General features: G+C 43.4%; 1 protein-coding gene across 1 annotated transcript in view; it reads right to left on the reverse strand.

Annotated features, from left to right (window-relative positions):
* The window catches only part of LOC137380054 (receptor-type tyrosine-protein phosphatase gamma-like), an 870,349-nt gene that overhangs the window by 274,919 nt on the left and 582,453 nt on the right, over nt 1–12,977 (reverse strand). The window contains exon 6 of the mRNA XM_068051600.1: nt 11,516–11,582. Within this exon, the coding sequence (XP_067907701.1) occupies nt 11,516–11,582 (67 nt within the window). The remainder of the gene's footprint in view (nt 1–11,515; nt 11,583–12,977) is intronic.

The following is a 12,977-nucleotide window of genomic DNA, read 5'->3' on the forward strand; positions in this document are numbered from 1 at the left end:
TATTCCACCAACTTGTCTATGTCCTTTTGAAGTTCTACACTATCCTCCTCACAGTTCACAATACTTCCAAGTTTCATATCATCTGCAAATGTTGAAATTGTGCCCTGTGCACCAGGTCTAGGTCATTAATATATATCAGGAAAAGCAAGGGTCCCAACATTGATCCCTCGTGAACTCTGCTACAAACCTTCCTCCAGCCTGAAAAACATTCATTAACCACCACTCTTTGTTAATTGTCACTCAGTCAATTTCATATCCATTTTGCTACCATACCTTTTATTCCAATGAGCTACAAGTTTGCTCACAAGTCTGTGTGGCAGTGTATCAAACGCCTTTTGAAAGTCCATGTACACATCAACAGAATTGCCCTCATCATCCCTCTCTGGTACCTCCTCAAAAAAGTCCAGCAAGTCAGTTGAACATGATTTTTCCCTTAAGAAATCCATGCTGGCTTTCCTTAATTAACTTGCATTTGTCCATGTGACTATTGATTTTGTCCCAGATTATTTTTTTTAGACGTTTTCCCACCACCGAAGTTAAACTGACTGGCCTGTAGTCGCTGGACTTACCTTTACATCCTTTTTTGAACAAGGGTGTAACATTTGCAATTCTCCAGTCTTCTGACACCACGCCCGAGTCTAAGGAAGACTGACAAATTATGGCCAGTGCCTCTGCGATTTCCACCTTCACTTCCCTCAGCATCCTTGGATGCATCTCATCTGGTCCCGGTGCTTTATCACTTTAAGTACAGACAGCCTATCTAATACTTCCTCTTTATCAAATTTAAACCCCACTAGTGTCTGACTTACCTCAGTTTTCAACATTGCCTGGGTTGCATCTTCTTCCTTGGTAAAGACAGATGCAAAGTATTCATTTAATACTTCAGCTCTGCCCTCTGCCTCCATGTGTAAGTCCCCTTTCTGGTACCTAATCTGCCCCACACCTCCTTTTATCACCGTTTTGCTATTTATATGCTTATAGAAAACTTTGGGATTTCCTTTAATGCTAGCTGCCAGTCATTGTTCATGCTCTCTCTTTGCTTCTCTTATTTGCTTTTTCACTTCCCCTCTGGACCTTCTATATTCAGCATGGTTCTCAATAGTATTTTCTACCTAGCATCTGTCATTAAGCACACTTTTTCTTCATTATCTTAATCTCTACCTCTTTCGTCATCCACGTGGCTCTGGATTTGTTTGCCATACTTTTCCCCTTCGAGGGAACATACCTTGACTGTGCCCGAACTATCTGTTCTTTGAAGGTAGCCCATTCTTCATCTACCAGTTTTCCTGCTTTGAATGCCTACCCAAACAGATTGTTCATCGACATCGCCGAGAAAGATTCCTAGTGGCAAACACCTATTCGAGTTTGGGACACCTCACCAAAACAAAGGACTTTCATCTCCTCTCTTCAGTAACAGCTGTAAACAAAAATCCCTTTTTTTTCCCGTTAACCGGTTGTGTATGTCAGTGCATGTGAGGGCAAGGATACAGAAAACAAGGGACTTTAATATTTCAATTCATGTATATATTTACTTAATTATTGGTTAAGACTTGGTTTATAATAAACAGATATTTTTGTTGTCTATTAAAGAAACCTGCTTGGTGTGCTTTATTCTGGGGACAAATAGAGGGCTGAATTTTATTAGCGCGGTGCGCTTTGAACTCGGCGGAGTGCCAGCACTCAGCGCCCGCCACAGAGCCCTCACGATATTACGTGCGGGGCTCATTAGCATCACTGCGACACGTCGCCCCCCATATTACGTGGGAAGAGGCGGGACATCCGGTGCAGTGAGGGACCTTTTGTCAGCTGTGTAGAAGATGCTGGGGCCCTATTTTAAGCGCCCCAGAACCTGCTTCCTGATAGCTGCCAAAGAAATACTTAGCTCACCGTTGAAGAGTGGGGCTGCTATCAATCTGTCAGCAAAGCAGAAAGTGCTGGAGAAACTCAGAAGGTCAGGCAGCATCTGTGGAGAGAGGAGCAGAGTTGACTTTCAGGTCTGTGACCAAGTTCACAAGTTAACTCTGCTTCTCTCTGCTCAGTTGCTGCCAGGCCTGCTGAGTTTCCCCAGCACTTTCTGCTTTGCTGCCACCATACTTACCCTGCTGTGTTCCAGTGTCCTTTGAAGTTGTGATCCTCTTCTTCCACTCAAGTGTAACATTCCTTCTTGTAGTCGTGCTGCACCTGGGTGAATTTTGCACGTTCCAGGACGTGAGACTTAAATGTACCATAACAGAAATAAAACTATAATTGAAGAATATCTACATACTCTGGGCTTCTAATCATCTGACTGTGAAAAGCCACAGACTAATATGCATTTGGAATCTGTATTCATTTCTCTGCTAACTGTTATGTGAAAATACATGTAACTACAATTAAACGATCTTTGTAAAGAACCAGGAAAATATGTTCATATTCTATCTGCATTGCTAACTAGAAATAATACATCAATAATTAAGATCAGCTGCTGCAGAATCAAAATGTACGTGAATATGTGTCGATGTGTAATAGATGAAATACCATGACAACAGCACAGATTTCCTCACTAGTCCTGCATTGGTTTTCAAACATGTGTATGACAAACCTTGTGGCCAGATGTTAGAGCAGTCACACTGTGGAGTCACTTTTGCAGTTAAAGGACCACACCAAAAACCGAGGATGGCAGAGGGGTGCTCTAGGGTGGCCCACAGTTCAGCAATGCTTCCCTGCTCACTCTCCTCCAGGCTGTGCGGGCAAGGCGGGATGTCCTTTTCCCCAGTGATGGTAAGAAGAGGCCCTCCTGCTTGACCAAGGCAGCCTGGCTGGAGGTGGCAGGGGATGTGAGTAGCGTGGGGCCATCCGGCGTCAAAGGGTCCAATGTCGGAAGAGGATGAACAACCATTCCCCAGCCAGCCGGGGCCCTCTGGGCCTCGTGCACACAGAGGACAACCACCAAAGTCATCCATAGCCAAAGGGCAATTAGATCAGCAGCCTTGCTCCAGTCAGGCTGCTCGTGCAGAAGTTGCACAGAGAAGGGGCATTCGTAAGTGTTTAAAGAGAACACACTGACACAAATGGGAATGCACAGGTGTCACAGCAATGTAAATGCATCTTTCATTAAATGTTCTTCACCAACATATGTGTCCTTTTCTCTGTGTGAACGATGTGTGCCAGCATGTAGCGCCAATGTCACATCCCTTTGCACCATTGGCCCTTCAGGAGAGCCAATGTATGCAATATCATTGCCATGCCACCATTACTCATGAGCGTCTCCACGGATGCAGTGACATGGACATTGGCTCAGATAGCTGCTGCCTCTAATGGTTTACACAGAGATGCTGCAGATGTGGACTGATGCACAGCAGGTGAGCGAGGGCTTGCAGAGCTCAGGTCGGTTCCTATGGAGCAGAGAGCCTTTGTGTGATAAGCCACTGCCGTACATCCCTAGCTCACTGCCAGCCCTGTCTGCAGAGCCTGGGTGCCATCTGCCCTCCCGTGCACCTTTCCTATTGTAGGTCCTCAGCATCCTCATAGTCAGAGGAGGAATCCTGTTGACGTCAATCTTCAACATGCCAGGCATGCACCCTATTGGATGTGCAGCTGTGCAGAGCACAGCGAGCAGCAAAGAAAGGAGCTGGTCTTTTTGGCCCATAGTGCAGGGCACCACCCTATCTATTCAGGCACCGGAAGTGCGTTTTCAGCATGCTGATTGCCTGTTCGATGGTGGCTCTTGTAGCTCAGTGGCTGGCATTGTAACTCTCCTCTGCAGCAGTGGTGGGGTCTCTCACTGGTGTCAGGAACCATGCCTGCAAGGGATAGCCCTTGTCTCCAAGAAGCCATCCCTCCATCTGAGCCAGTTCAGTCAACAGCAGTGGTAGCTGGGACTGGCGTTGGACCCAGGTGTCATGGCAGCTGCCTGAGAAGTGGGCACAGATTCGCATGAAGCATCTCTGGTGATCACATACCAGCTGCACCTAGATTCAGAGGATTCCTTTAGTGGTAACGTCTGCAGATAGTAGTCCATGTAGACTACATCAACGGCTTTACCCTCATCTACACACCTAGTCACCTCCTCAAAAAATTCAATCAAATTTGTTTGACATGATCTCCCCCTGACAAAGCCATGCTGACTAACCTTGATTAATCTCTGTCTCTCCAAGTGGAGTTTAATCCTGTCCCTCAGAATTTTTTCCAATAGTTTCCCTACCACTGATGTTAGACTCACTGGCCTGTAATTACTTGGTTTATTCCTACTACCCTTCTTGAACAATGGTACCACATTTGCTGTCCTCCAGTCCTCTGGCACCTCTCCTGTGGCCAGAGCGGATTTGAAAATTTGTGTCAGAGCCCCTGTAATCTCCTCCCTTGCCTCACATAGCAGACGGGATACATCTCTGGGCCTGGGGATTTATCTACTTTTAAGCCCACAAAACCACTAATACCTCCTCCCTTTCAATGCGAATGGTTCAAGTATATCACAATCCCCTTCCCTGTTCTCTACACCTACATCATCCTTCTCCATAATGAACACAGATGAAAAGTATTCATTTAAAACCTCACCTATGTCCTCCGGCTCCACACACAGATTGCCACTTTGGTCCCTAATGGGCCCTACTCGTTCCCTGGTTATCCTCTTGCCCTTAATGTACTTACCCTTTTTGAAAAGTCAATTTATCTCAGAAATTCCAACACTGCTGTACCTCATGGTTGGCCTGGAAATCCTTCCACCACTTTTGCAAGGACTAATCTAGTTCAGCTTTGGTTATTATCTTGCCTGGTCCTACCCCTGACAACAGAAGTCAGTACTGTATGCACAGTCTTCTGATGATCTTTTGTCAGTTTCAAGAAGGTAGGTTCAACTCAATGCATCAGCTACATCTGTCTGCCTTTTTTGTATTCTGTCAAACTGTATGCTATATAACTGGTAAAATGAAGCCTGCCTCACCAGCATGCCCTTGTTGAACTTGATGTATGCTGATGGATAGTAAAAGGGGGCACCTATTAACTTAAGGATGCAACAGTGAGCTGACGATTCAACTTCTCCTATTGGTGCTTTTGTTTTCATTGACAATGCTCTATGATTGCATGTTGAGGCAAATGGTGGATCAGGAAGTAGTGGGTCCAGTAAATTTGCCTCCTATGGCCTCAAACCTCCTGCTATGACTGCTCCTTATTCTCTTCCAAGTGTCTGGCAGTTATGATGCAATGCCTACGTTACAGAATTAATGAAAGACTCTTCTTTTAGCCAATAACTATGGCTCTGTTCACCACTGGAACTCTATTGTTCCCACTGGTATTTTAATAATGGATAAACTGACGCAATGTAAGAATTAAATAAATGCTGTGTGAATTTGGATATTATACAGAAATTGCTACTTAACAAGTAGTTTACGAGCATAAATGCACCAACAACAGGCATGTGCATTAGAAATGGTTACTCCCAGGAGTTAGTGGTGCAGTGGTGAGCACCGCAGCCTCACGGCTCCAGCGACCCGGGTTCAATTCTGGGTACTGCCTGTGTGGAGTTTGCAAGTTCTCCCTGTGTCTGCGTGGGTTTTCTCCAGGTGCTCCGGTTTCCTCTCACAAGCCAAAAGACTTGCAGGTTGGTAGGTAAATTGGCCATTATAAATTGCCCCTAGTATAGGTAGGTGGTAGGGAAATATAGGGACAGGTGGGGATGTGGTAAGAATATGGGATTAGTGTAGGTTTAGTATAAATGGGTGGTTGATGGTCGGCACAGACTCGGTGGGCCGAAGGGCCTGTTTCAGTGCTGTATCTCTAAACTAAACTAAACCTGGCAAAAGTTAGCAGCCACTTACTGAATGCCATATCATGAAATTACTGAAATAAAATGATGCTGCCAGACCTGCTGAGTATTTCCAGCATTTTCTGTTTTTATTTCAGATTTCCAACATCCGTAGTATTTTGTGTCATGAAATTACTGTTACTCATTAACATTTGAGTCTTTGCGTTAGCTCTAAAACAAAGAGCAAATTAAACCCTTTAGTAGGCTTCTTCTCAGTAAGCCACAAAGTCTAAATGCACATTGTCTGAGGTGCTTTGAAGTAAAGAGTATATTGTGTGACCTACAGTTCAACACTCAAATATTAGCCAAGGGACTGAATGTAGCATGAAGTACTTATTATTTCCAAGGTCCTAAGTTTTGACACCAAACTGTGAAATTCCTCACTGCTGTCCTTAACCTTCACTGGACCTATAAAATAATCAGTACTGAGAATTCTTGCAAACTTCTTTTTCTGACATACATCAGATCTATTTTAAAAAATGGCATTAAGTAAGTCATAATGATTAACAATTAAAGATACAATTACATATCTTGTTAATAGGATCATGGCTTAACTTTGAAATTGAGTCCATCATTAAGGCAACAAAGAAAATTAAATTACCCTATTAAGGAACAATACGACTGGTTAAAAAAAACATTTTTCAGACACAAGGGGCCCTTTACAAAATAATTACAGATATCAATTTTAACATCAGAACAGTACTAACAAGGGAATTCATTATATAAATGCTTCAACATTAAACAAAAAGTAAAAAGCTGCAGATGCTAGAAATCTGAAACAAAAAGCCTAAAGCACTGGGGGAAAAACACAGCAGGTTGGGTAGCATCTGTGGAAAGAACAGCTAATTTCACTTCTCAGGTCTAAACTCTCAATTAGAACTGGAAGAAATTACAAATCAACAGCATTTTAAAAATGAATGTAACTTTGTTCTGTTTCTTCTTAAAGGCTGTTGATCTGTAAGTTCTTCGACTTCTGAGGAAGAGTCTGGATCAGAAACATGCCATGGAGGGAGGTGGTGGGATTGTGCGTCGGGAAACCTGGAAATACCAGGAAGGCGGAGATTAAATTTAACAGCAGCACCTCATTAAAAATGTTTTAGTCTATTTATGATTGAGAGGCTGGCTGTGTGCTTGGGGGGTTGGGGGGGCGGGGGGGAAGCCAGTGGCATGAGGCAGCAGCCAGGAACAATGAAGATGGTCCCTGGCACTTGAGAAGATCACTATTGGTGGGACTGGCCATGAGGTGCATGGCAGCAGGGAGGGAGGGAATGAGAGAGATTGCAGATGGCGAAGAGGGCTGTGATGGGAAAGACAGCCAGGGTGGGTGTGAAATAGAGCCGGGGGGCGAGATGGGTGGAACTGGGGGAAGAGAGCTGGGCTTAAGGGGGGAAGTGAGCTGGGGTGGGGAGAGAGAGCTGGGGGGGGGGGGGGGAAAAGAGATTGGCAGGGTTGGGGAGGGGGGGTGAAGAGAGCGGGGACAAAGGGAGAGCAGGGGCAAAGGGACAGCGGTGGCAAAGGGAGAGTGGGGACAAAGGGAGCTGGGGGAAAGGGAGCTGGGGGAAGAGAAATCAGGGGTAAGAGAAAGATTGGGGGTAAGAGAGAGATCAGGAGGGGTAAGCAAGAGATCGGGGTGGGGTAAAAGCGACATCAAGGAGGAAAAGAGATCACATCATGGGGGAAAGAGATCGCAGTAGGTTTTACTTGAGGGGCTGGAGTGAAGCACCCCTGCTCCTCCTGGCCCACAGGCAGTGCTGGAAAAGCACTTAATTGCTAGATCTGGCAGCTCCTGTCTCTTTTCATCTGCCAGGTTTCCCATTTAATTGAAATGGCTGCCAAAATCTGAGGAACGCAGCCTCATTTAAATATTATAATCACTGACATACCTTTCCAGAGCAGGTTACTCAGACTCTCCCAAACCCAGTGTAGTTAAACCTGAAGTAGGCACATTTATGGTGGGTTAGGATCAAACTTTTCAGATTTTGAACATGTTAACCTCCACCCAAACCTCTCCCAGCTATCATGAGGGTGAAAAGGGTGGGTTAATATTCCACGATTACTTTATCTGTTTTCTCTACAGATGCTGACAGACCTGCTGAGTGCTTCATCAGTAATGTCACCTGACTTTTGAATAGTATTCACAATCTTCCATTTTTACTAATTTACACATCTTCCTCATCTTCTGCAAGAATATATATATATATATATATATATATATATATATATTTAGGAGCAATGCTTCCATTTTCTGTTTATTCTAAACTCACCAACTGTTGCGGAGCACAGTGGGACTGGTGGTCTGAAGTGCATTTGTTTCAATGCGAGAAATATAACAGGTAAGGCAGGTGAACTTAGAGCTTGGATTAGTACTTGGAACTATGATGTTGTTGCTATTACAGAGACTTGGTTGAGGGAAGGACAGGATTGGCAGCTAAATGTTTCAGGATTTAGAAGCTTCAGGCGGGATAGAGGGGGATGTAAAAGGGGGGGGGGGGAGTTGCATTACTGGTTAAGGAGAATATCACAGCTGTACTGTGGGAGGACACCTCGGAGGGGTCGTGCAGCGAGGCAATATGGGTGGAGCTCAGGAATAGGAAGGGTGCAGTCACGATGTTGGGGGTTTTCTACAGGCCTCCCAACAGCCAGCGGGAGGTAGAGGAGCAGATATGTAGACAGATTTTGAAAAGATGTAAAGGTAACAGGGTTGTAGTGGTGGGTGATTTTAACTTCCCCTATATTGACTGTGACTCACTTAGTGCTTGGGGCTTAGATGGCGCAGAATTTGTAAGGAGCATCCAGGAGGGCTTCTTGAAACAATATGTAGATAGTCCAACTAGGGATGGGGCTGTACTGGACCTGGTATTGGGGAATGAGCCCGGCCAGGTGGTCAAAGTTTCAGTAGGGGAGCATTTCGGGAACAGTAACCATAGTTCCATAAGTTTTAAGGTACTTGTGGATAAGGAAAAGAGTAGTCCTCGGGTGAAGGTGCTAAATTGGGGGAAGGCTAATTATAACAATATTAGGCAGGAACTGAAGAATTTAGATTGGGGGCGGCTGTTTGAGGGTAAATCAACATCTGACATGTGGGAGTCTTTCAAATGTCAGTTGATTAGAATCCAGGACCAGCATGTTCCTGTGAGGAAGAAGGATAAGTTTGGCAAGTTTCGGGAACCTTGGATAACGTGGGATATTGTGAGCCTAGTCAAAAAGAAAAAGAAACAGACCAATCCCTTGAGGAATATAAAGACAGTAGAAAGGAACTTAAGCAAGGAGTCAGGAGGGCTAAAAGGGGTCATGAAAAGTCATTGGCAAACAGGATGAAGGATAATCCCAAGGCTTTTTATACATAGATAAAGAGCAAAAGGGTAACTAGGGAAAGGGTTGGCCCGCTCAAGGACAGAGAAGGGAATCTATGTGTGGAGCCAGAGGAAATGGGCTCTAAATGAGGTACTAAATGAGTACTTTGCATCAGTATTCACCAAAGAGAAGGACTTGGTGGATGATGAACCGAGGGAAGGGAGTGTAGATAGTCTCAGTCATCTCATTATCAAAAAGGAGGAGGTGTTGGGTGTCTTGCAAAGCATTACGGTAGATAAGTCCCCAGGGCCTGATGGGATCTACCCCAGAATACTGAGGGAGGCAAGGGAAGAAATTGCTGGGGCCTTGACAGAAATCTTTGCATCCTCATTGGCTACAGGTAAGGTCCCAGAGGACTGGAGAATAGCCAATTTGTTCCTTTGTTTAAGAAGGGTAGCAAGGATAATCCAGGAAATTATAGACCGGTGAGCCTTACATCAGTGGGAGGGAAATTATTAGAGAGGATTCTTCGGGACAGGATTTACTTCCATTTGGAAACAAACAAACTTATTAGCGAGAGGCAAGATGGTTTTGTGAAAGGGAGGTCGTGTTTCACTTATTTGACTGAGTTTTTTGAGGAAGTGACAAAGATAATTGATGAAGGAAGGGCAGTGGATGTTATCTATATGGACTTCAGTAAAGCCTTTGACAAGGTCCCTCATGGCAGACTGGTACAAAAGGTGAAGTCACATGGGATCAGAGGTGAGCTGGCAAGATGGATACAGAACTGGCTCTGTCATAGAAGACAGAGGGTAGCAGTAGAAGGGTGCTTTTCTGAATGGAGGGATGTGACTAGTGGTGTTCCGCAGGGATCAGGGCTGGGACCTTTGCTCTTTGTAGTATATAGAAATGATTTGGAGGAAAATGTAGCTGGTCTGATTAGTAAGTTTGCAGACGACACAAAAGGTTGGTGGAGTTGCGGATAGTGATGAGGATTGTCAGAGGATACAGCAGGATATAGATCAGTTGGAGACTTGGGCGGAGAAATGGCAGATGGAGTTTAATCCAGACAAATGTGAGGTAATGCATTTTGGAAGATCTAATGCAGGTGGGAAGTATACAGTAAATGGCAGAACCCTTAGGAGTATTGACAGGCAGAGAGATCTGGGCGTACAGGTCCACAAGTCACTGAAAGTGACAATGCAGGTGGATAAGGTAGTCAAGAAGGCATACGGCATGCTTGCCTTCATCGGTCGGGGCATAGAGTATAAAAATTGGCAAGTCATGCTGCAGCTGTACAGAACTTTAGTTAGGCCACACTTAGAATATTGTGTGCAATTCTGGTCGCCACACTACCAGAAGGACATGGAGGCTTTGGAGAGGGTACAGAAGAGGTTTACCAGGATGTTGCCTGGTCTGGAGAGCATTAGCTCTGAGGAGAGGTTGGATAAACTCAGATTGTTTTCACTGAAATGACGGAGGTGGAGGGGTGACATGATAGAGGTTTACAAAGTTATGAGCGGCATGGACAGAGTGGATAGCCAGAAGCTTTTTCCCAGGGTGGAAGGGTCACTTACTGGGGGACATAGGTTTAAGGTGAGAGGGGCAAAGTTTAGAGGGGATGTTCGAGGCAAGTTCTTTACACAGAGGGTGGTGAGTGCCTGGAACTTGCTGCCAGGGGAGATGGTGGAAGCCGGTACAATAATGATGTTTAAGAGGCATCTTGACAAATGCATGAATAGGATGGGAAGAGAGGGATACGGTCCCCGGAAGTGCAGAAGGTTTTAGTTTAGGCAGGCATCAAGATCGGCGCAGGCTTGGAGGGCCGAATGGCCTATTCCTGTGCTGTTCTTTGTTCCTACTTGGTCTGACCCCATCAATTCAGCCATATCAAACTAACTGAGGTTTATATATAAATGCTTAACCCATTATCCTATTGAACTGCTCAGCACAAAGCTAAAATACCTTAATTAAATCCTAAAGTTTTTCAAGAGTGCTTAGATCCTTAGTGCCTTTCAGAATCTCAACAATTGTACCTCAGTAACAGTTTTACCAGAAATGTTTTTATTTAAGGCTGTATTTTTTTTTCTCAATTACTACATTTGGAAACAAAATTGTACAATTGCACCGGAAGGATGTAGATATGTTACAGACACATAACTAAAATTATGATGATTTATCACTACAAAACAGATGGCACTGTAATTAATCATATTCATTTTTCATGAAAAAATATTAAACATTAACAAAAGGATTCTTTATGATGACTGTAATGACAAATACAGACTTAATGTATGTACAAATATTTCAAATCTAACAGTATTAATACAACAATGAAATGCGCACATTTAGATTTTCTTGCATACTGGGAATGGGTAAATACCCAAACTGGTGAAGGACTTAATTCCAATCAAAGAAACTTTTAAGTAGCTTACTCACCATGATGCACGACTCCCTTCAGCCCCCTGATAATAGGAACCAATGCAACGTTGTCCTGGAGGGTAACCTATGTGTAAAGGATATACATTCTGTTAAATCCTTCCTGGCAACAGATGAAATTATCTCAACTTTAATCTTTAAAGAAAAGATGTTATCTGACCACCAGCTTTGCTTTCAAAGTTATCCATGGAGATAATACCTAAATACAGAAGATAAAGTATAAGGAACTGACACTAAACTAATCTTTCATGAAATAATTACATTCTAGCGGTCCAACTACTTTTTTGGGAGATAGGTGAAGATCTAACTGACCTCATTAAAACTCAAGATGATAGAACATTAAAACACGTGCAGCAGAATCTCTCCACAATATTTATTGTTTTGTTAAAAGGGATTGTTACTGTGTTTCTCAATATCCATTTGTCTCAGAAACCCACAAAAATCTATAGTACATAGAGAGTAATTAAACATTTTGGTACTATTTTCTATATATGATTTGCAATTCAGATGTCATAAGCAATATCACATTATCAAAAAACCTTTCAAGAACATTTACAACTTAAACTTTTCTATAGCCCAAAAATTTGCCATCTTTGCCAGTTCTGATGCTTACCAGTGAAAGTCTTCAAATTGGTTTCATTATTGTGATAATCTATAAATCTCAGAACTCATGGTTTTTAACTTGTATTTTTCTCATTTGATTCAGTTGGTAAAGGCAGGAAGATTCAGGATTAAGTGGTGGTTTGCCCTCAGTCAGACAATGTACTCTACACCAACCTCACTATTTTCGGCTGAAGGAGGAAGAAAACTATTGAGTGTTCCCACTCCTGATCACTGGAACTATAATTTTTTTGAAAACTGTATCCAATCTTCCTATTTTCAGTTGCTTATTTAATAGTGAAATCATTACATCCAGAAAATATAAAGCCATGTCTTTAATGCACCTGCTATTACAAATGCAGCTAAATAACATTAAGAAAAGGCTGAGTATGCAATGACTCAGTGGGGTTGGGCTGTGGGGAGGTGAAGTTATAGAGGGGAAAGCAAAGTTGGGTATATAAGACCTGGAAGATTCAATGGACATCATGAAGGAGAACAGAGAGAATGTGAAGAAGGTGAAAAATGTAGGCAGTGCTGTTGCAGTTGCTGACTTATATCGTAGTTACTAATTATTAAATACATTTTGTTCCTTCCATCAATATATTTTCACATGCATATTGACAACTTCCACCTGCACCCCTACCTCAGCCCAAATGATGAGGATGGCTATTCGTGTCACCATCTCAACGCCTTCCTGGTCGTCTTCCCAACCTCTATCCTTCATGAACATTTCATATAATTTCTCTGGGAGTTCTGCTGACCTACTGCCCAAGTTACGACAGTTGATCAGGAGAGTCCCCAAAGAAATTTTAGACAACGCACCCAGAAGAAAGAAGCAGACAATCTGAATAAAACTCAAGAG

The sequence above is a fragment of the Heterodontus francisci genome, chromosome 19 (genome assembly GCF_036365525.1).
Source record: "Heterodontus francisci isolate sHetFra1 chromosome 19, sHetFra1.hap1, whole genome shotgun sequence".
NCBI lineage: Eukaryota > Metazoa > Chordata > Chondrichthyes > Heterodontiformes > Heterodontidae > Heterodontus > Heterodontus francisci.